This window comes from Protopterus annectens, chromosome 6.part0 (genome assembly GCF_019279795.1).
Source record: "Protopterus annectens isolate FY-2018-M chromosome 6.part0, PAN1.0, whole genome shotgun sequence".
Lineage (NCBI taxonomy): Eukaryota > Metazoa > Chordata > Ceratodontiformes > Protopteridae > Protopterus > Protopterus annectens.
In genome coordinates, this window is record NC_056737.1 from 1,126,418,910 (window position 1) to 1,126,443,720 (window position 24,811).

At 42.9% G+C, this 24,811-nt stretch overlaps 1 protein-coding gene across 1 annotated transcript in view; it reads left to right on the top strand.

Moving 5' to 3' along the window:
* LY75 (lymphocyte antigen 75) overlaps window positions 1-24,811 on the top strand; it is a 3,856,564-nt gene that overhangs the window by 3,351,810 nt on the left and 479,943 nt on the right. Inside the window, exon 29 of the mRNA XM_044074746.1 lies at window positions 11,651-11,836. Coding sequence (XP_043930681.1) covers window positions 11,651-11,836 — 186 coding nt within the window. The remainder of the gene's footprint in view (window positions 1-11,650; window positions 11,837-24,811) is intronic.

Here is a 24,811-nt window from a genome sequence, read left to right on the forward strand (position 1 = left end):
CACATCCAGGACCTAGGGTTAAATGTTTTGAATGCACCCAGTGGGACCATGTAGCATATAGATGTCCACGGAGGCAAGGCGGGGAACAAAAGGTGAGACAAGTCAGTAAGTGGGAATGGCAAAATACCAACATTAGGTTGTCTTCAGACAACAAGGGTACCAAACTACCATCCTGCAGATGTCCTGATAGGGAAGGATTTTGATAATGCAGTACCATGTGTGGATGCAGTCACACACAGTCAGGCTTAGAGACAAGCATGTGAGTCTGGTAGCCTGGGAGAGACCCAGACAGACTGCACACTTGCAGCAAGGACTGGTGAGGTGGTTACTTCAGGGAGGGAGCTACCCTGTAGTAGTGAGACTGAAGATGAGCCACAGCTGCTTGTTGATACTGATATTCCCTTGGACAGAGTGACTGCAAGGGCAGAGGTGAGTAGTAGTACCCAGGCTGACAGTGAGGCACTGCTGTCAGAAGATGCCAGACTTCCTGAGGAAGGGGAACTGGAAAGCGTTACAGAGAGAGAGTTGAGACAGGCTCAGCTGTCAGACCTTACTTTACAAGGCCTGAGAGAGGTAGCTAGTAATGCACCTGATTCTCAAGGGAAAGGGGAATCTGTATACTGGGACAAAGGGTTACTGTATAGAGAGTGGACCCCTGAGGGAGTGCTGGAGGATGAGAGAGTACAGCAGTTGGTAGTGCCTAGAGCCAACTGTCTGCCACTTCTAGCCATAGCCCATGATATTCCCATTTGCAGGTTTTATGGGCATAAAACATATCAAGAGACATATTATGCAGAACTTCTATTTGCCTGGGATTTCCAGAGATGTAACAGGGTACTGCAGGATATGTGTGCAGTGCCAAAAGGTAGGCAAGGTAGGAAACAAAGTGAAAGCTCCTTTGATGCCTTTGCCTGTCATTGAGGAGCCATTTCAGAGGTTAGCTATGGGTATTGTGGGGCCTCTGAGTACCCCATGTTCCACAGAGAAAAAGTATATCCTAGTGGTAGTAGATTATGCTACAAGATACCCTGAGGCAGTGGCTCTGTCCTCCATCAAGGCAGAAAAGGTGGCAAATGCTTTGTTAGAGATTTTCAGTAGGGTAGGTTTCCCAAAAGAAATACTGACTGACAGAGGTGCCAAATTCATGTCAGACCTGCTGACTTGTCTGTGGAAGTACTGTGGGGTGAAGCACCTAAAGACTACCCCTACCATCCTCAGACTAATAGTCTTGTTGAGAGGTTAAACTCTACTCTCAAGACCATGCTATGGACATTTGCAGACTAGTTTAAGATCGAGTGGGACAAATATTTGCCCCATCTGTTTGCTTGCAGAGAGGTGCCCCAGGAATCCACAGGTTCTTCACCCTCTGAGTTGCTGAATGGGCATAGGGTGAGGGGGCCTCTAGATTTAATTTGAGGTGAATGGGGGGGAGGAGAGTGTGAATCTCACAAGGAGTCTGTTGTGGCATATATCCTAAACCTCAAGACAAGGCTCAGGGAATTCATGAGCTTGACCCAGGAGTACCTGGCAGAAGCCCACCAGCAGAAAAAAGGTGTGGTGTGATAGAATTGTTCGCCCTAGAGAGTATTCTTTAGGGCAGCAGGTAATGGTTCTCATTCTTGTCGGACATGAAAATCTGCAGACAACTTGGAAGAGACCCCTACAAGGTGGTAAGGAAGGTCAGTGACGTTAACTACATGGTGGAACTTTGAGGTAGAGGCACAAATTGTACCATGTTGACATGATGAAACCTTACCATGATAGGGAGGCCTTTGTGCTGATTATTTGCAGTGGATTGCAGGAGGAGTCTGAGGGAGATCTGGTGACTGATCTCTTCAGTGAGCCTCAGACTGACACCTCAGTGGAAGGGGTAACAATGTCCCAGCAGTTGTCACCCACAAAGGTTTGAGAAATCTGAGCAGTGTTACAGGAGTTTGGGGACATGTTCACTGGGAAGCCAGGGTGAACCCACCTGTTGCAGCACCAGGTGGATAGAGGTCCTCAATGGCCTATTAGGCAGGCCCCTTATAGGGTGCCTGAGAGAGTCAAACAGACTCTGAGGGAGGAAATACAGGAAATGTTGTAACTAGGGGTACTTCAGGAGTCCAGCAGTCCCTGGGCCTCCCCAGTGGTGCTGGTGCTAAAGAAGGATGGCAGCGCTAGATTCTGTGTGGACTACAGGAAATTAAATAGTCACACAGAGTCAGATACTTACCCCATGCCTAGGACAGATGAAACCCTAGAGCAGCTGGGTGGGGCTAAGTATCTTACCACCATTGATCTTACCAAGGGTTACTGGCAGATGGCCTTGACTCCCAGTGTTAGAGAGAGGTCAGCCTTTGTGACTCCTTTTGGCTTGTATGAGTTCACAAAGATGCCCTTTGGGATGAAAAAAGCCCCAGCGACTTTCCAGAGGCTGGTAGATCATATCCTAGCAGGAGAAGGAGATTTTGACCTTGCTTACATAGATGATATTGCCATCTACAGCCATTCCTGGCAAGAGCACCTTCAGCATGTCGGGGAGGAGCCGAGCCAATGTCAGGTAGGTATGGCAGAGGTCTCTTACCTGAAACATAGAGTGGGGAGTGGTAAGATCAGGCCAGAACCTGCCAAAGTGGAAGCCATTCAGGCATGGCCTGCACCTGTTACCAAAAAGCAGGTGAGGGCATTTTTAGGGACAGCAGGTTACTACAGAAAGTTTGTCCCCAGTTATAGTACCATAGCTGCTCCCCTCCCAGACCTGACAAGTAAAAACAGGCCAGATAAGGTAGCATGTGAGCAGGCACTCCAGAAGTTTAAAGAAGCTTTGGGAGGACCCCCTGTGTTAGCCAGTCCAGATTACAGCAAATAATTTGTTGTGCAGGTGGATGCTTTGAACCATGGGGTGGGGGCTGTACTTAGCCAGATTTCTTCAGAGGGAGAAGAGCACCCAGTGGGTTATCTCAGTTGTAGGCTCTAACCCAGGGAGAATGCTATGCAGCTGTAGAAAAGGTATGTCTAGCCATAGTGTGGGAACTGCAGAAACTTCAGCCTTGTCTGTATGGAAGGAAATTCACTGTAGTTGCAGATCACAATCCCGTAACATGGTTACATCGAGCCAGCCAGCAAAATGCTAAGTTGCTAAGGTGGAGCCTAGGGTTGCAAGCATATGATATGACAGTGCAGCATTGCAGTGGGGTTAGCAGTGCCAACGCAGATGGGCTGTCAAGACAGGGAATGGGGTAAGGTATTCCCAGATAGGTTCAATCCTCTCAAGCGATGTTTCTCAAGGGTCACTTGAAAAAATAGCTTCAGCTCTCGGGGGGGGGGGGGTGTTGTGAAGGCTGCCAGCCCAGGTAGATAGAATTTTGTAAATAATCCTATGTCATTTGTAACTATTAATATGATCCACAGACTTGTTTTATAAATGTAAGAGAACTATCTGTTATGATTAAACGAAATCATATGTGCTGAGGTTCAAAAATGTAACCACAGTGCACGCTGCTAGAGAAGAGCAGAAATGTATGTGGACTATATTCCTGTGCAAATGTATGTTTTCATAGTAGAAGTTGGGACATACAGAGTTAACTTGCAATCTCTGAGAAAATAAGTAAAAAGGTTTATAATCTGCTATAAAGTTGGTTTATCTCAGCTAAAAGACAGGATGTCTAGGCTAGGGGCTTCTTTCTATTGTCTGGAAACAGAGGTAAGTCTTTCTGTTGTCTGCAAACAGAGGTAATTACTTGTTTCCAAGGCAATTGTTTTACGACATCCATTTTCAGGCAAGCTTCTAAGAGATAGGTGTCAGCTTCTAAGAGGTAAGTATTTTTCATAGAGACATGTTAAATTCTGTTGGTATCTGTTTAGCCGGGGAACTAGATGCAGGTGTCAAATAGTGGTGTGATCTAGCTACCCCAGCAGTAATGTGTATTATTAATATAAGAACTATCTCAGAGAGAAAGTCAGTGCATTTTGTATTTTGTTCTGGACCTGTAAACACCTCTTCAGCATTTGTCATCTATATTTGCCTGGCTCTGTAAGTAAGACATTTATGGCATAGTATTTCTTAGAGATAGATAGGAATATAGCAAGATTAGTCTAGATGTTTTCTGTATTTATGTGAGACTGTCCTGCAATGTTGTTTTAAAGTATTTCCTGTGATTCTGAACTCTGCTGTCACTGTGTTGAGTTATGAGTATTGTCTTGTGCTTTTATTATTTATTATTAAATATATTTAAAACTATTAATTGTGGCTGTTTTGTGTAAAGATATTTAAGCTCTTGGAGTACTTGCATGTATTTGATAACACTGTACAGGCCACTCTTGTATAGCCTTAGTCTTGGACACACTTACCATTTGGATAATAGTAACATTACACAGTAAAATTGGGCACCCTTTGGTAAGGGCCTTTATAGTAACGGATAGGAGAGGTTGGTGGCAGCTGGTATACCTTATAGTCTGGACAGAAGGGGGCATAGCTAGTGAACCTGTGCCAGACTTCCCTAGGAGTTGTATGAGTATGTAGATAAATCAAATCTGTGTGTGTGTGTGTGTGTGTGTGTGTGTGTGTGTGTGTGTGTGTGTGTGTGTGTGTGTGTGTGTGTGTGTGTGTGAGAGCTACTTGGGGCAGAGAGGCTGCTGGAAGATTTGGCTTGACCACTCTGCTGAGATCTTAACCCTATAGCTGTGCCAGTGGGGAGTCTTATTGGGGATCTGGAGAGAGAGGGAGAAACCAGCACCAGACTGACTGTGATCTCTGTGTGCTCTTAAGGGAAATTGTACTTTACTGTGTTGTGTACCTGTTATCCTCCCAATGTGCACGTCCCTCAGGAGTATTGAGGCTCCTTGATTACTGGACCAGTGCACTGGTATCACACAGGGGTTCATGCCAACTAAGACTATCAGAAAGAGAAAATATTATTTTATGCCAGGAGGTGGTATGCACGGCCATAGAAATAAGTCAAAAACTGAATGGCATCAGTGAAGTTTTCACACTGATGTACAAGCTTGTCTGTCTGCTCTTCCCCTCTTTTAAACATTAGTTGTGCTATTATCAAGGAGCCTCCTATCTGAGTTTCTGAATAGAATATGCTTCCATTCTTCCTTCCTTTGTTTATTTAGCCCTGAATCTCTTTTGAGTGGGATATACTTGCTTTTTTGCCATCAGGCATCTTGATATCTTGCTCTGCAGCAGAAGGGCATGCCTAAGTGTGAGTCCACCAGTTATTTTTTTCCACCTTTTCAATTTGACTTTCCATCTAGTTGTTTGTTATGAAAAAGTTCCTGTGCTTTATGTTATGCTACCTGTTTGTGGACATCAGATCATGACCTACTTGTGAGATGAATACAAAGAGAAACACTTTCATGGATGCCAAGGTTTCAACCCAGTCAGCCAAACATCTAGGAGGGAGAAGCTCCTGGTGTATGTCATTTATGGGAACTTGACAGTGTTTGTCCATATCCAGTTTTGGAGACTGGCGGTATAGTCATCAGAAGACAAAGGGAATGGAGGAGGTAGACATGAGTCACTGCCTTCTGGAAGTAAACGCATCTCTGAGACAGGCTTAATGATCTTTATTTATCATGATCTTGAATAGGAGGAGCTGCCATGCATGCTTGTCTTGTTATGCCAGTAAGCTATGAAGATACTACATTAGGTGCATCTCTGGTAACTGTCTTGGGGGTGTTCATCCTTAGGAGTAAGATGCACCAGTTTCTCCTTATTGAATATGCTAATGACTAATCTACTCCCACAGGTTCCTTAGTCAACATTCTTGGTAGCACCCATGATCAAATTCCTTCTCCAGGCTTCGTTTTGAGTCCAGCAGGTTCAGTGGCCTAGAATAATGAGATTCCACTCAGTTTTCCTGTGCCAGGACTTGTGGTCATGCTTCCAGTGTCTGTTCCTTAAAATATATGGCTTGATGTTAACAGGGATTAGTGCAGGCCTCTCATGTTCGTATGCTGCCCTCGGTCTGTATATCCTTATATACCAGTAGCCTGTTACCTGGAACTCAGCATGTATTCATCTCATACTTAATATGATACACACTAGCTTTATCTGAGCACGCATATGCTAAAGTGGAGTAAGAAGGCTTTTTTCCTTCTAATCCATAGGAGGACTCAGAGGACCCAAAAGCCCTTATCTCTGAAGCAGATAGTGATATTGAGGTCTCCACCCTGCAGACATCACTGAATGACTTATTTGTAGAAAACCTCAGGCTAATGACATCTACCTTGATCTGGCCTATGGCAACTGTTGCTTTCCACAGAAACCACTGGATGAATATCTTGAGAAGAATAAGAAGGCTGGGATTATCATCTTGTGAAGCCGATGATCAGGAGTACCTTATGTGCAACCTAGAAACATTTGGATATGACTAATTTGGCTCCAAATAAGGCATAGTTCCTCTAGAGATCCCCAGATGAGTGGAGCAAGATCCCTAAACAGGCATCCAAGAGTGAACTATAATGTTATCCCTTCAGTCCAAGATAGGTCCCAGAGATCATATAATCTTGGTATCTTGGCATCTGACTAGAGATAGAAATTTGGACAGAGAGGGCAAGAGAGTGTTGCCACACTGTATTTTATATCTCTCAGCTATGTGCCTTACCTGTCCAGATTCCTCCCTAGTGGATCTAGTGCTGGAAAAGATTTCAGACCTCCTTGAGTATAGGCTGAAGGCCAAGATGGGCAGTACCCTTTTCATGTTTCCATGATGATCTGCCATGTGTCTTTGATTGTACTGACAACTCTACAATGAATGTCAGTGGCTCAGCAGGTAACACACTCACCTTTGGTGCTAGAAGATCAGAAGGCTTTGAGTTCTTTTTCCACTCCAGATTATTGGATTAATTGTTTTCACTGCAGTGCAGCATTAGGAGGTGCTGCACTCCTGCGTGTGCCATCCTTCAGATGAGACATTAAACCGAGGTCCCATCTGTTTGAGTAGATGGTAGCTCAGGTGGATGTAAAAAATCCATTGCACTCATCACAAAGAGTAGGGGAAATATTCTGGTATTCTGACCAAATTTCCCCTAGCTGTATAAACACCACTTTGGGTCTTCCATGAAAAGCAGCTACGTGCCTGGTGGGACTAACCTGTTCAACAAAGGATGTATAAGAATAAAAAAGTAACAACAGGCACAGAGTGGCATGACTGAGGCTCTTCTTTCCCAGGAAGATACCCGGTAGACCATTCTGGATGCCTGAAGTCTTCTTTAGCCAGCGCTCCCAGGATCTGGTTAATAACCCCCAGAACAGGAAGCAGGCCATTACTAATGTATTTACTTTAACTGGGTTGGTGGGCTGGTCCACACCCACACACAAACTCGTTTCAGCTGTAAACTGGACCCTTTAGGCTGTCACAACATTTATAATTAACAGAAACAAAAGTATAGTAAATAAAGCTGTACAATAATTGGAACAATGCTCGATATCACACATAAGTAATTAATTTGGTCAGTTATGAAAATCCTTGTCTGTTACTATGGGACAAAAACTCTGTTAAGTGGACTGTTGGTGTAATTATGCATGAACATGCCTTAAAACTGTATAGCTTTGTATATGTAATACAACCATGAAAATGGTTGAATTCACTATGCACCTTTAAAAGTTTCTGCTATAGAATGTAAGATAATGTAGTTAATCACTTTATGAAATTAGAAAAATATAGGTAGATTTTTAACAGCACAGTTCTACAGGATAGGATCCCAAGACACAGGCATTAAACATTTACAGCTTTATATGTACATAGTTTGTTTAATAAAATATATACCTTTGAACAAGTGTAAGAACTCAAACATTCCAATCAGTTGAGTTTATGATATTGTTACATTGTTACCTGGAATTCCATGTAGCTGGAGCTACTTTAGAGAAGGCCTTTTTTCTAAGACTTTAGTGAAGGAATAGTATTCTAAATGTGATAACTATTTACATTTGAACAAGGGGCATAAGTGGTATGCTTGCATCTTCTTCCATGCCATACCACTACAAGGAAGTAGAAGCCCCCTTACTGTCTGAAGAGGACTGTGAAACAGTAGACAGTCAGTCTTTCAAGGAGGCAGCTACTCTGGTTCAGCTGCCACAATTCTGAGTATAGTCTAAGGGTGTCCTTTTCAGGGTTCTCTGAGACAATCCTGGCTTGAAGAGTCATCACTGAAGAACAGTGGACTCAGTGTAATTATGCATGGATATGCCTTAAAGCCCTTATGTTCTTCTCCAGAAATGGTTCTTCTGGCACACCAAGCCTCCTCCATAGAATTCATTAGATAGACCGATACTGAACCCCTTGGGTGGGGGATGAAGCCTGTCCTTCCTTTGGAACAAGGCATAATGTTCTTTTTTCCAAATCTTGTTGTTTCTAAAGAGAGCAGAAAACTTCAGTCCCATGCTGGACCTCAGTAATTTAAAAGAACACAATCTTGGTGTTAAATTTTGGATAATGCCTGTCCAGGACGTTCCATGCTTCTGCTGTTACAAGGTGCAGGATGGTGTCACTAGGCATGATGGGATCCATCTGGAATATCATCTGGCATCCCTAATCCAGATAGTCCCTGTTTCAGTGTAAAATGTTACCATTTGGTCTTTTTTTCTGCACCCAGAGTGTTTAACAAGGTATTAACCATGATGGTGAATATCTTGTTGGAGAATGAACTCCTTGTGTCCCTCGACCTTGAAGACTAACCTCAGGTGATCCCACTAAGGACCTTTGTCAAGCTCTTCTTTCCATGAAGGCACTAAGGAGTAGCTGAGTCTGAAGCCTGTCCTGATTCACTCTGACAATCAACATCAACCATGTTGCTACCTGAACAAATAAGATGAATACTTATACAGTCTCTGGAGAGAGGCAGTACTTGTTTTGCCAGTGAGTCATAATCAGGGCATTGCAGTCCAGCTCTTGACATCCCAGCGCAGATGAATGTGCTGGAGGCTTCAATGGTAACTCCTCCAGTCCATTCCTGGAGCTAAGGATTCAAGAGTCCTGTCTGGTAAGGGTTTTCTGAGAGTTGGATGCTCTGGATATCAACCTGCTTGCTGCTTAGAGTTTGGTAGGTCATGGAAGAGTAGTAAGTGGGTGCATTTAACCTCCTACTATAGGGGAGATTCCTCTATGTATTTGTGGCATTTCCGTCTGACTCTGCACTTAATCTGTTTGCTTGTTTGTTTTCTTAGGCACATAAACTGGGCCACTCTATTTCTATTTTCAGCAACAACATTGGTTACAAAATGCATAAAAAGAAACAGAACAATACAGCACAACTGAAAAAAAGAGTTAAATTAAGGGGAAATATAATGGTTAAAGGAAACTGAACATAACACATTCAGCAGTTAGAGAGATGACAGTACAGCAAAAATATCACATTTAATCCCAGCATTCAGTAAAACAAAAACAAAGCCTACTTTCATTATGTATTGATGGCTAAGAATGTGGATTCACCTGTTAGGTCCCTGACAGTACAGAAAGCCATCACAGAACAATTTGCTGTAGTTTCTCAGTGGTTGAAGTAGTAACCTCCTTCACCCTAAAGTATGTCTTCGTGTTGCCCTTGAACCCTTGATCCCACCAAAACTATGGTGTTTGAGAAGAGAGAAAAGCCACAAGGAAGCCTCCCATCTAGAATCAAACACCACAAAGTAGAGGAAGTTCTCCCTATGTGTAGAGCAGTGTACTGTGCCACCCTATTTGGTCAGCATGCAGTTGCATATGCCTTGTTTCAGGAACCTGTATGATTTGGACCTTATTTACTCCAATGACCAAGATTCATATGTTGGCTGTTTCTACCTAAAATTAACCTATGGAGGGTAGGACTGTAGGGGTCTATGTTACAAGACCGAAAGAGCAGAACTGCGAACATCTAAAGAGTGAAAAAAATGGAACCTCGAAGTGCTGTTTGTCAGATCTTGGTACAGTGAAGATTGGAATATTTGCCCTTTCCTCACTGTAGTGCGATCTTGGAGTTGGAATATATATTTAGTGAGGGGTTCGAGGTTCAGTTTCTTTTGCTGTTTAGGCGTTCGCGGTTTTGATTTTTCAGTCTTTTAATACAGACCCAGACTGTAGCCCAATACTATGTGTGCTTGCATTTTTAAGGGTGTTCTGCATGTCCTTCCTTCTGTGAAGAACTTTTCACCTCTTTAGAACTTGAATTTCATGATTTATGTGTCTGTCAGTTAACCACTCAAGCCTGTTGATTTGATGGTGTTGAAGTTCATCTCCTGGAAGATATTCTTTGAGTTGGGCTTCACTTCTTTTCATGGGATGTTAGACTGTCAGACCATTATATTATAGGGAACTTTATGAAGTCTTTCTCAAGGATTAGGTACCCATCATTTCTGAGAAAAATAATAGTAGAATGTTCCTTGAATCAGTCCATTTATCTCCTACTTCTCTTTGCAGGTAAAGAAACTAGAGGAGAAAGTGGGGTGCGTGCCATCATCTCAGGTTTACCTGAAGTGAATGCTCAAATTCAGGAAGACTAAAAAGCCTTTCATCATCTTTGCTTGTGAGAGAAGAGATGGGAATTGCTTTGCAAACTCCTTCCATGTGGTTTGCTGTGTTATCTTTTACCATCAACCAGTGACGTGACAATTGCAAAATGCTGTTTTGAAAGGCCACTGTGCCAGAAGTGTGGCTGCTTCCATTGCTTGCTTCAAGAATGTCCCTCTTGCAGGTTTTTGCACTTTGACCCTTTGTACAGTAGTTCATACCTTTACCAAGCAATGGTGCTTCAATATTTTGCCTTCTGAGCCTTCATTTTGGCCCTTTTCTGGCTGGTGTCTCGCTAGAAATTTTATACTGCTTGGGATCCTTCTCAGTCATAGACTCCCCAAGAAGGTCCCTATTATGAGAAATAAAAAGGGATTTTTACAGTATCAGATAATCTTTGAAGACAACTTCCATATGGTTACCGATTACCCTCTCTTTATCCCTCTGTGTGTAGTCATCTCCTGTGGTTTGTGACTGATTTTGGAGTTCCCTGTACTTCAGACATATATATTTATTTTCATCATGATACAATGAAGTTGTGCTTTGATTTATAGGAATGTGTTAGCATAGTGGTTGAGGTGAAGTGACCTTCTGCAGTACATAGTTCACAGGATGTACCAACTAATGGTGCACACCCCAATCATGGCAACTTCAGAGTAAGTGCACTTGAGAGAGTAAACAAAGATATCCAATTTCACTGGTGAAGCTCCCCTCACAGATCTACTAATGGGATAAGGACGTGTTTTTATGGTGAGCACCTCATACAGCTATGTTCTCAAGTGTTTAACTGTGTAAGACATATACTTTGAGCCCACACCTCTTGTTTAATTTTCTGTCCCTTCTAGACACTAAAGGTAAACAGGTTTTGAGATTACATTTGGTTGATATGACAGAAGACTGTGATGCAATCATTAATATTTTTTGACTGAGTGGCCATAAGGGAGATGTACCTCAGATAAGGGTATCCTGCTTCTGCACTATTCCACATCAAATACATCTTAAAACTAACATGTGAAAATGAATTCTATTGTATTAGTTTAGTTTTGATACTAGGTCAGTAGAGAGCAGTACATGTCATAAGAATGAAGAGCAACATTAAAGTAATACGTGCTTTCATCAACTTTGCAGGAATGTATTACATTTGTAAAGTGGAAACTTCAACTAATTTTGTGTTCCTACAGAAGAGAAGTTCAAGTGGCATGATGGAACATATGTTCAGTATTCAAACTGGAAAAATGGAAGACCTGTTACGACCGACAATGATTTTCTGGCTGGATTAAACCTAGAAGGTTCATGGGAAATATTATCAGTATCACAAAAAACATATTTTCAGCAGCACAGTATTGTTGTCTGCAAGATTGACAGAGGTAAAAACTCAATGTTGTTTCATTATTTTTCAGAAGCAGTATTGTTTGAAAAGACTGACAAAGACAAAGTCAATATTGTCTTATTATGTAGGTCTCTGTTTTAAAAATACAGAAAACAGAAATGCAGGTAAAGATCAAATATCACATCTAACATTCCTGTTTTCTCTTACTGTAGTAATGACACATTTTTTTTATTTCCTTGGAGGTTCTCAACTTGAAGAGCAGTGTAGTAATTCTGCTGGAAGATTTAAAGAGCTCTCATATTTTTTTCTATTAAAACGTATCTGTGATCTTCCCAAATATGACTTTTCTACCTTTTTAGCATGTCTACGTGCTATGTTTTTTTCTGAAAAAGACTCATTTTGAGATTAGCCTGGATGTGAGAGATTTTCCAGTGATGTAATTATGCCAATTTTTTTCTTATTTATTTATTTATTTATTTTTTTAACCAGATGTCTTTGTGTGTGTCCTTACAAGATTTTTCAAGCAGACTATGTGATATTTACTTGGCATTTTCTGGGATGGCTTCATTAGTCCAAATAGGAGAGGAGACCTCACAGTTAACATACTAAGCTCTCTTCCTGATTTAAAGATGTAATGCCCATTGTTTTGTAACCCAGTATCTTGCTGTCACTTGGGATACCTTGTTACACTGCTTTAACAGTCAGATAATCAAATATGTCTACTTGCAGGTCACTTTGTCAGACATATCACTCCTTCTTTTTGATATTGTACCTCTATGTTTTATTGCTGTGTAAGAAGAACTTGCAATGTAGACTAAAACACAAACAGCATACTTCTGACGGCCTTGTTGTTTTTCATGATTCTTTGGTAGTGGCAGTATAGCTTAGCCTTTACATTAATGAATGGCAAACAAACCGCATCCCACAAATTTAGACAGCCCTGTCATCCTGTGCTACCCAACTGAGTAAGCCATGCAACTTAATCCTCCACGGCCACCATTCAAATAAATACAGCACTGCCTAACAAGTGTTGCATGTTGAAAACAAATCAGTATAGAACACTTTCCTTGTTGAGTCTGTCAACATTTTACCAGTAATTGTGCTGTAACCAGTTCCTTTTGTGATCTTTTTGGAATGCCAATCTTTGTTTCCTTTACAGACAGGATCCTGTTTGTCCCATCCATCCTATCTGACTGATGGGTGAATAAACCACCTGTTGGGTTCAAACTGGCAAAACTAATGCTCCACCCCTGAGCTCCTTTAATTTTTCCTTCCCACAATGCACCCGTGCCACTAGTTAACTCAGATCTCATTTGCTGCTTTTGTGATCATGTCTCACTATGTAAAACCAAGTGCTCTACCTTCTAATTTCTAGAATATTTTGGCATAATTTTACTTAATCTTTGTATTATTCATTAGTGGTAATATTTGAACTCCTTTTTTAGTGTATTTTCAACCTTCTTTCACTTGACTTGATACTAAGTGTATGACTTTCAGATGCTGTATCTGGTCTGTTAAAACAGGTGTATGGATGATTTGTGTGTGTGTGTGTGTGTGTGTGTGTGTGTGTGTGTGTGTGTGTGTGTGTGTGTGTGTGTGTGTGAGCACTTGAGTGAAAGAAGAGAATATATTTTGATACTGTTCTGTTTTTTTCTTAGTGTTCTACTTGTTTAAGCTTTCCTTTTTGATGGATAAAAAGAACTTCTGTAAATACATAAAATTTCTCCTCAGTTCACACGAGCTGTGTATTCTGTGCTTGGATGTGGGACATTTATTGAATGATCTCTCCATTTGTAAGACCTTCGGTCCTCCTCCCTTGTCCGACCAAGAAAACAAGTTGATTTTGAAGGGTTTACTCCCTCCTCATCCTGAGGTAGATAAACCTAGGAAAGAAAATGAGAAAGAAAGAAAGAGATAAAGATGAAGGTAAAGATGGAGATAAGGACAATGACAAAACTAGGAATAAGGGAATGAAGAAATACAAAGGAAGACCAATGAAGCATTGGCTCTATCAGATCCATAGGTACCTAGATTGGAGTCGGCCTCGTCTTCTGTCCCAACTAAACCTTCTGCTTTGGCTTTGATGGTTTTGGAACCACAAGTGACTCCAGAAGGTCGCTGAAATGTTTAAGGAGTAGGACTTCTTCTGAGAGGAAACTCTCTCACTTTCCTTCCTAGCCGCCTTCTGTGTCATCATCATGCTCTTTCAAATCCTTCTGGAGCACTTCAAATGTGTATTGGGAGGACATCATGAGGGTCTTCTTGAAGGCCCAGATCAAAATGCCTGGCCCTCTTGTAGGGTGAGCTGACCAGCTCTTATTCCTCCTTATTAGCTCCTTCACCTGTCCATACTTTTGCAAAGGTATCTCTGGAGCTGACACATACTTTGTATCTTGCTTCCTTATGTCTGACTGGTCCTTCAGCTTCAGTGCTAGGAATTTTGGATCTGGCACACACTCATCAGTGAGGTCTTCAGAGCATTGTGGGTCTCAGGACCAATGATTTGATGCCAAGACTTCAGCATCGTCTCTTTTGGCATCCTTTTCAGTGAATGAGATTTCAGCCTTTGAGGTGTTAGCACTGATTCGCTGTTTGAGGCCTTCCATTATGTTCATCTTGTGGTTGCTTATGTTGTTGCCACCCACTTCTTCATCACAAAGAATGGCACAGATATTTGATGGAGCCTGATCCAGCAGATGTGGGATCAGCTTTCAAGGTTATGAGAAGGATTATAGCTTCTCCTCGGAGAATATATTTGCAGGCTACTTCGGTATTTTCTCCATCCCAGGACTTCCGGTCTTATGTGTCTCAGCCACTACAGGCATCCCAGGATTAGAGCCAAGGAAGTGATCTCAAAAAATCTGCACAGCTGCAGTCAGAGTCTTCTGAGGGATCAGACTCACCCCCACCCGACAGTCTCAAAAAGATGACATGCAGTAAGAGTATTGACTCCTCTGTGGAGTTAGTCACATTAGATACTGATTTGGATGATTCAGAGAGTTCCCCCAGTCCTCTCCATAAGACATCACATTTGGTGAGATCCTGAAATTAATGCAACAGAGAGCATCATGGCCAACACAGCCACCCTGTCAGGATGAAGAGTTAATTTCTGAGGCCTATTGCTTGGCACCCTGTACTTCTTGGATGGTGCCTCCTGCCGATCACATTATTGATTTGGAGTGCATGGCAGGATCTGAACTCATCAGAATCCATTCCCGGCAAACCAGACAAAATACTCAGACCCCCACCCCCAGGACAGTACCGGTCCAAGAATCCGTGGGAGGACTCTATTATCGTGGCTTCTGTAACAAAGAAAGTGCTGAAAAGAAGATACAGCCACTGTTCATCCACCCATCAAAGTGTCTAGGGCTTTGGATTGGATGTGGAAGTGGGGATATCCATCCAGCAACTTCCCTCTCAGGACCTTGAACTATGCCACCCTCATGAATTGCTTTCAGAAGGACACTAACAGAACAAGCTTTAGCATCTTTGAGGAAGCTGCTAGGAAAGAGTTAGAAACCACACTGGACACTATATTGAACATCAGAAGCCTCTTCATGTGGTTCATGCACAATGCAGCCAGTGGAGCATTCCATGTCACAGGCTCAGGCATTACTATGAGGCATCATACCTTGCTTAGTCTTTGTAAATTTGGTGACAACTTTAAAGCATCCTTTACTAATTCCCCTTGTGATGGATCATCCCTATTTGGCCCTTATGTCAAAAAGAAGATGCAGAAGTGTGATCAGGATTCATAGACTTTATCTGCTGTGGGGGTCAGGTTTGAGACTCTGCAAAACTGTCACAGCAGGAACCAAAAGTGGTTCAAGTCTCTATGGTTTAGTAAAAAATCAGCATAAACCTTATGATTCCACTTTTTGAAAGGGGTGGTTGTGATAAAGGCAACCCTTTTATTGGACACAGACCAGAGGTTGAGGTGGTCTGCAGAACCAGGGATATTGTGATCACTTCTGCTACAGGTAGCATAACCATCCATGAAGGGCTCCCCTGAGGAGGCATTCAGGGGTCATTTATCCCTTCTACTCTCATGCATTGGGTAAAAGGGATAATATCCTGAAGTTATTCAATTCCCTTTTCTTTTCCATCACCTCTACCTTGTCAGTCACTTCCACACTTCCTACTTTATCAACAAATGTATACAAAAGAGAAATGTTGTCTTCTCTGAAAAAAAAAAAAGCCATCAAGGAGATCCCAATAGATCAGATAGTCACGATTCTATTTAAGATTCTTTTTCATCTCAAAGAAACACAAGGACCTCAAACCAGTATTAAATGTCAATGACCTAAACACCTACTCCATTCAGAATAGTCACAGTGCAAACAATTATGCATTTTCTTCAGGCAGGCAATTGGACGTACTGTTTAAATCTTCAAGATGCTTACCTTCATATCAAGGTAGTCAAAGTTTACAGGAGATATTTGTGTTTCCTTCTAGAGGCCAGTCACTTTCAGTTCAGGGCCTTGCCCTTTGGTCTCACCACAGCCTGCCAGTGTTCATGTACATGACAGTGGACACAGCCCATCTGCAACTCAAAGGGATTTGTCCATTTCCATATCTAGACAACTGGCTCAGTGCAGCCACAATGAGAGAATATTTGCTCAAAGCCAGATATTACTTGCTGCAGCTGTGTCTGTCCATGGACACTTATGTAAACAATAAAAAATCTTCAACCAACTCAAGTGATTCAGTTCACATGATGCACCTGGATACAACAAGGTGCAGAGTATCCTTTCCTTCGGACAGAAGTCAAGTCTTATGTAACTCAATACACTTTTTCAACTCAAAACCCCACCTGTGATCCTAGTTCTTCAAGTCCTTGGTTTCTTAGCATCTTCAGTTCTCATGTTGAAATTTGAATTATTTCACATTAGAATTCTTCAGTGGTTACTCAGAGCATAATTCTTCCACCTGTCTGGCCTTCCTACTGCTCCAATAATAATCACCCCTCTGTGAAATTTCATTTCATTCTTGGCTAACTTCCACCTTCATTCTTTCAGGGAGACCCTTTGTTATGCTGTCTCCAATAGGATTGCTAACCACTGATGCCTCTTATCTGGGGTGGGGGGCATGTTCAGTGGAGGATGGTACAAGGTATTTAGAGTCAACAAAAGGACAACCATCACATCAGTATGTTGGAGATGATGGCATTTCTCCTTTTATTGAAAGGACTACAGGACTTCTTAACAGCAGGGGTAATTTATATCCAAACTGATAACATGACCATCATTTGGTATGGCAGGAAGCAAATAGGAACCAGATACCTTGCCCTTATACTGAGAGTGTGAGAGTATGGCAGTAGGTGATTGGTTTGTAGTACTTTCTGAAAGCAAAAAATATTCTCAGGAGGATCCACTGCCTTGCCAACAGTCTCAGCAGATAATTTCTTTTGCCTCGTGAGTGATCTCTAAATCCAGTGGTTGCACAGCAGATTTTTGACTGCTGGGTCCAGACCTACTGCAACTTTTTTTTTTTGCATCCCTGACCAATACAAAGTGCAGTAGTGTTTTTGTCCCACTTCCTTCAAAGGGACAGTCACCATGGCGTTAGCTCACCAGGCTCCTCTACACCTTCCCTCCCCTTACTGTCATATCAAGGTTTCTACAGAAAGTGCAAAATGCAAAGCCACCAAGATCCTCATTGCTCCATAGCAGCCCAGGTATATTTGGTTTCCCCTGCTAAGCCTCACATCAGGGAGCCTCCATGACTTCTGGATCTCAAAAAGGATCTTATTTCTCATCCTTCACCCAGGTCTACATACCCTGAAGTTGACTATTTAGTTCTTCTATATCTGGTAATGGACAGTGATCCTTTGTTGTCTACTGAAGCTGTTTGCAACATTTGTACATCTCAGAAGGAGTCTGTGCAAAACATGTACCATAATAAATTGAAGCATTTCTCCATTTGGGCACCTTGTCAAGGAGCAGACTCTTCCACTGCCTCAAGTTCAAGGCGTACTGTCATTTCTTGCTCATGTTTGATTAAGGTTACAGTTTTTGTACCATCAAAGTTCAGTGGGTGTCTGCAGTGGCCAGCTGTTCTTCAGACCACTCACTGATTTCTCCATTTTCCTCTGGTCGATTTTCCTCTGGTGTAATTCCTTCCACCACCATGGCTGGGAGTTAGCCATGGCTGTTCCAGTGTCCAGTCTAGGCATGGGCGAACCATCTTCTTTGGTTCTGGGAATTCCTCTGGCAGGTTTTTCTCAGGGGGACAGAAAGAGACCTCTTGCCAAAATGAAATGCCATCTCTCAGTTGGTGTCTTTCCAGGAATGTCCCCAGAAAAAAGAAACAATTTGTTACACATTGCTCATCTAAAGACATATTGTCTGTTCACAAGGATGATTCTCTTACCTTAGCCTGGAGTTTATTGCAAGATTTCTATCATGTAGAGCAGAAATCCATACCAGAAGACAAATATGTCAATAAAGAAAATATGTAGGAGGATTCTGACATAGAGTTAGGGCTTTTTTCTGCCAACAAACAGTTACTAGAAAATGGAAATCAGTCTCTTAAACCAACTGTATTTTGAAGTATTTAATATCATAAAATAACTTGGAGTGGAATTTTTAAAAAAGAGAAGCAAAAATTACTTAAAAATAAATGGAATTTTGGGTAATAACATGTGCTGAATAATGTACAGGAGGAGGAGGAGGACTGAGGTTTACCAGAAGGCAATAACTGAACAAGTTATGTAATGTATGTATCTGATGTTGTCATTTGCATTCATTCCTTAATTGATGGGTCTCTGATCCGATCTTAGATTTGGCTTCCCACTTTTTTCAGATTCATGGATCCAGCTCTCATGCTCCTTAGGGTTGCTACCTTTTCAAATGGCCAAAGTGGGACATTTTCGGGACACACATCAGATTTTACAGGCCAACACATACCCACAGTCAGTACAAAGGATAGAATTTTACTTTTCTGCCTAAATGAAAGCTTATTCTTGTAGCAATTTAGTTGCTTATTATGTTTCTTGTAACATTTAGGTATTTTACATACAGAAATAAATATTTTATGCAACTATTACATGGAATATGGGAAATAATTATGTCCTACAATCTCAGGACATTTACCATTTTTAATATTTTTGGTCAGGACACAACTGCCTAAAGAGGGACTGTCCCTCGCAAAGTGGGACAGGTGGTAATCCTAATGCTCCTCCCTTTACCCATAATACCCTGCTAACTTAACATACCTCAGATCCTGTTTGTTACCATATTGCTCAATTGCAGATCCGATTCTCTTGAGCAGTCAGATGTTGTTTTTTCGGGGTTGCAAGTTTTTTATTGGATTATTCTTACCTTTCTTACTTTTGCTTTTACCCATCCTCCCTTACCTTCTAGTTCTCAGGTTCTCTCATAGGTGTGTACTAGGCTAATGGCCCTGGAGCCTTTACAAGCCTAGCCCATAGAAGTGCGCTGGCATCTCCATCAGGAAGTCTTTTTATTTCCTACACAGTAGTTTCTTGAGTACTCTCTTAAGTAACATTGTTGATGCTCTTGCCTTTCTTTCTATCCCCAATAATGCTACCGCCTTGGAGGGTATTCCTTGTTGGTACCTCTTTTCTCCTGTTAAAAAAATTCTCCTTTTCTATATAACTATTTTTTGATAATCATGGCAGATAAGCTGACTGGCTTTAAAAAGTGCACTTCCTGTGTACATAAGATTCCCAGTTCTGATGCCCAAATGGACTGTGTTTACTGCTTGGGCATGACCCATTTAGATACTGACTGCACTATCTGTGCAGGGTTCCAAATGTACTGTGTTTACTGCTTGGGTGTGGCCCATTTAGATACTGACTGCACTATCTGGGCAGGGTTTAATTCTAGAGCTCTTTGTGGCCAAACAAACTGATGTTGAAGGGTCTTCTTCCTTCTACTTCCTGTTCTATAGCTTCTGACCCTCAATCCCATCTGAGAGGTCCAAAAAATGAAGTCTGAATCAGCTTCGAAGGATAAGGACTCCAGAAAAAGGTCTCTGGACCATTCCCCTACTTCAGCTCTGACCACTTAGCCTCCTTCAAAACTTTCAAAAAAGTCAGATTCAACTTCCTCAGATCCTACATCCTCCTAGCCTACGTCTCCTCAGATCCGGTCACCATGATACTTGCCAGAGCCAATATCTCTTTGGCTTCCTTCACCCTTTCTCCAGGAGACTCTGAGAAAGCACTCCTGACCACAGTCTGCAAGCTCCTTCCTTAGGTCCTCCAGGAACTTGTCTGAAGCAGAGGTGGATGGGATGGTGAGGAAGTTCCTCAGAGCTCAGATCCAGATGGTGTGTAATCCCAGCTCTGTCTCCCATTGGACCTGTGAGCCTACCCTCCAGTGACTGTCAGTTAATATCTCCTCCTCTGATCTGTCCCATGGTTTTGGAGTGCTTGTATCCGAGATTCTTAAGGGTGTTCTCGTCAAATCTGAAGACAGGTCATTCTTCAACTCCATCCACATCCCTGAATAATCCGACCCTGATCCATTTGGAGCAGGAGGACTCTTGGAACCAAAATGCTGGCTCCTGGGGATTGGGGTTGACTTTGAAGTTATCAGAGCCATCCTTGCCTCTAGGTGCTTTGGTTCCAGACAACTCTGGTCCATTTCCATCCTCCGGAGGGGGGACCTGGGGGTGGAGGGGTGAATTTAGGACTTATCGGCACAGGGAACTTCAGCCCTGGTGATGCCAGCTTCTGTTTCTCCTAGGCCATTTGCCTTAGAGGGCCTTTTCTTTGCCTAGAGAGAAGACATCCTTGCCTCATTTGGATCTCAGTCCTGAGCCTCTCACTTTTATCCCCACGGGACAGACAACCCATTCAAGTTTCCAGTCAGTCCCTCATGAATCCCCTTTCACTACTGCTACCTCACCAGAACACCCCACTGATGAGGTCACTAGGAAGAGAACTTGCTAAAGGTAGATTCCTCTCAGGAATCTTTCACTGAGGAGACTGATTTTGATGAAGGGGGAGGGTCCCCCACATGTCCACTTGAGGATGTCTCCTTTGCAGAAATTGTGTAACTTTTAAACTAGAAAGGTATATGGTCTTCTGACCTCCCTTTCCCAAGAGGAGTCAGTGTTCCTGGAGGCTTTTGGGTCTGACTTGACTGTGTCTTGGGTTACCCCTCCCCCAGGCTGATAAGCTGATAGACTTTGTCTCAAGTCATGCAGGAAAGGAAATAGATACTGTGGAGCCTATCCCCAAACACCCAGATTGAGTTTTAGCCCCCTCAGAGGACAGAGCACACTGGAGAAAGGGGGTCCCAGCAGATGCCATGGCTGTGGCAGCAGTCACTAAGAAAGAAAGAGATCCGTGAGCAGAGCTCATCTGTCCATCCCCTTAATGGAGTCTAGGACTTTCAGCAGATTTGGAAAGTGCATGTATTCTTCAGCGACCTTTGCCCTCTGGTCACTAAATTGTTTGGCTCACTTTACAAGGTTGAAAAGAAATTTGGCAAAAGAGCTCTCCAAATCTCTTTCTGGGTCCATGTCTGTGGAGGACCAGAACAAGATTTCTTCACAACTGGCTACTCCTCAGTCCATATCTAGCACATCCATAAGGCTGATATCCCACACTGCAGAAGGTATCTCATGGGTGGCAGACTTGGGCATAGCCATCAGGTGACATGCCTGGATGTGTCTGTGCAATTTTGATGAGCCCTTCATGTCTTCATTCATCAATGTTCCCTTTGATGGATCATCTTTGTTCGGCCCAAAAGTGAAGAAAGCATTCTCCAAGAGTGAGCAAGATTGGAAAGACCTTGTCTGCTGTTAGGATCCATTTTTCTACTCCTCAGAGACCCTTTTCCAAGAATCAATGAGGATATAGAAAGATGTGGTTCTGCATGTTCCAGGGTCCTTTTCAAGACTAACGTGGAGGTGGTTCCCCCAGAGGCAGAGGAGGGGACTGTAACAGAAGATGCAGCCCTCACTGCAGAGGTGGCCTCAGAACCAGAGTTTCTGTGATTCCTTCTCGGACAAACCCTACCAGCACTGCTGAAAGGTTGCCTGGCTTCTGTTCTGTGTAGGCAGTTGGAGGGTATTGTCTCTGCACCATGAAGCCTGGGCATCCATCACAAAAGATTCTTGGGTGCAGAAGATCATATCCAGAAGGTGTTCTATACCATTTTCCCAAATTTCCCCTGTAAAAATGAAAAGAATCCCTGATTTCCCATCCAATTAGAAGGAGGCAGCAGCCTTGGAAATAGAAAAGCTGTTAGCAAAAAGAATCATCCAGAAGGTCCCCCCAGACCAGATAGGATCTGGAACTTACTCAAGATTCTTTTTAGTGCCAAAAAAGACAGGAAACTGGAGACCCAACCTAGACCTCAGAAAACTAAACCAATACATGAAATATTCAGGGTTCTGGATGGTCACAATTCAGTCCATTTTGCCCCTGATACGAAAGAATAATTGGTTGTGCTTGATAGATCTTCAAGATCTACTAAATGATAGAGCAAAATCCCAAAAAGGGAAGGCATCACTGATCAGTATTAGCAAAAAACTACGGGCACACATAAAATTGTCTAAGGCCAGCTTCGAGAGAAAAATTGCACAGGACACTAAGGATAATCACAAGGCTTTCTTTAGTTATGTTAGGAACCTGGGTGGTAATTCCCAGATATGCTCAGAATTAGTCCAAAATGACAAAAAATACACCAAACCCACAGACATTGCCAACATCCTAGCTGACAGGTTCAGTGCAAACTTCTCCCCTCCTCCCCACCAAAAGGGCAAATATCTATCCCAGCAGAGTGCTGCCCCCCTGACATCTCAGATGCTCAGGTAAGAGCCGCCCTCTCCAAAGCAAAAAAACACAGCATCAATGGGACCAGATGGTGTCCCGGGCTGCGTCCTACATGAACTCCAAGAAGAGCTAAACCCAAACATAAAACTACTGTTCAATCTCAGCCTTACTACAGGATATGTGCCCAAAGAGTGGCATATAGCAACAGTGGTCCCTCTCCATAAAGGTGGTGCCTCAACGGATCCTGGAAACCATCGCCCCATAAGCCTGACTAGCTTGGTCTGCAAAGCTATGGAAAGGATCATCATGGACCTCATAAATAAAGATATTGGGGACCTACAAACACTGGATCCTACCCAGTTCGGCTTTGTTAAGGGCAGATCCTGCCTCTTAAACCTGGTTGATTTCTTTGAAACAGTCACCAAGGCCATTGACAAGGGGAAGGTGGTCCACACAGCCTACCTGGACCTCGCAAAAGCCTTCGATACAATACCCCACTCGGGCATTATAGATAAGCTCACCAGCTTAAATATAAACCCCTATGTCACTAGATGGATTGCAAACTGGCTCAAGGACAGAACCCACATGGTTAGAATTGCTGGAGCCATGTCAGACTCCAAACTAGTTACAAGTGGTGTCCCACAAGGCTCAGTCCTGGGACCTCTCTTGTTCGGTATATATTTCTCGGAGGTACAGGCCAACACGGAAGGACTGTGGCTGACCAAGTTCGCAGATGACTGCAAACTTGCCGCCATAATCGACTCTCCAGCCGACACAAGCATCCTCCAAAAGGGCCTCATAGAAACAGACAACTGGTGCCAGAGCCATGGCCTCAAGCTAAATGCCAAAAAGTGTATAGTCATCCCCTTTGGCAAAAACAAAGTGCCCACAAATTACCACATAGGTGGTAATCCATTAAGTACAGAAGAAGTAATTAGGGACCTGGGGACCCAAGTTGATAGCAATCTCTCATTTGACAACCACGTGGCCAAAGTGGTTAGAAAAACATTTTATATAGCCCACCTAATCATGAAGGGATTCACATCTAGATCAGGGGAGGTCATCATGCCTCTTTACTCATCCCTCATCAGGCCCATAATTGAGTACAATGCCCCTTTTGGGATGTACCTTACCAGACACCTGCAACAACTGGAAAGACCCCAAAAGTACCTCACCAAGAGGATCAAAGGGCTCAAACAGATGCCATATGCTGCCCGGTTAAAGAAACTCCAGCTCTACTCAGTGGCATACCGCCTGTTCAGAGGCGATCTGTGCCTGACGTTTAAAGCCATGTCCAACCTGGAATTAATGGGCATGCTGCACCTCAGAAAATCCAAATCCCATCGAGCTACGCGCTCGAGAGACTTGAACTTCAGCACTGAAATAAATAGGACATGCTGGAGGGACAGATTCATAACCCAGAGGCTCCCTTCACTCTGGAATAAAATCCCAGTCCAGGTTAGGCAGAGTCCCTCATTGACTCTCTTCAAGAGGAATCTTGATGAGTGGATGGGAGATCGTAGGTTTACCCCGAGTATCACTTCTGTGTCACTGTTAGACAGAGGCACAGTATACTAACCTCAAAAAAGGGCATAGCAAAATAAATTTAAAATGGGTGGTGAAAGCCAAACACATTCTGGCTAGGCTTATAAATGCCCTAGGGCAGATAGCCAAGTATGAACCTATGAACCTATAAGATGCGTACTATCACATCAAAATGTAGACATGCTCCACAAGATATCTGAACTTCCATCTGGGAGCCAGTCATTACCATTCAGATGACTGCCCCTTGGCCTCACCACAGCCTCCCTGGGTGTTCACCAAATGCAGGCAGTGGTAGCAGCTCACCTGAGACTGCTGGGATTCATAGTGTTTCCGTATCTAGACAACTGGCTACCGACTACTTCTACCAGGCATCTACATTTGCAAGCAAGGGTCTACTTGTTCCAGTTATATCTCCATCTAAACATTGCAGTTGTAGCTCACACCAACACAGAATCTGGAGTTCATAAGTGCTTGTCTAGGCATAGGCAATCAGATAGTGTCACTTCCTTCAACAAGAGTACAAACCCTCAGATCCCAGGTCATGGGAGTGATCTTGTATTCTTCTCCTCCAGCACGACTAGGCTTGCAGCCTTAAGGTCCATGGCAGCAGCAGTTACTCTGGTTCCCTTAGCCATATTTCATATGCGGATTCTGAATCATTCAAATGAAGTTTCTCAAGGCTGTCCATTTGTTCTCTCGCTGATGGCAGCCTCA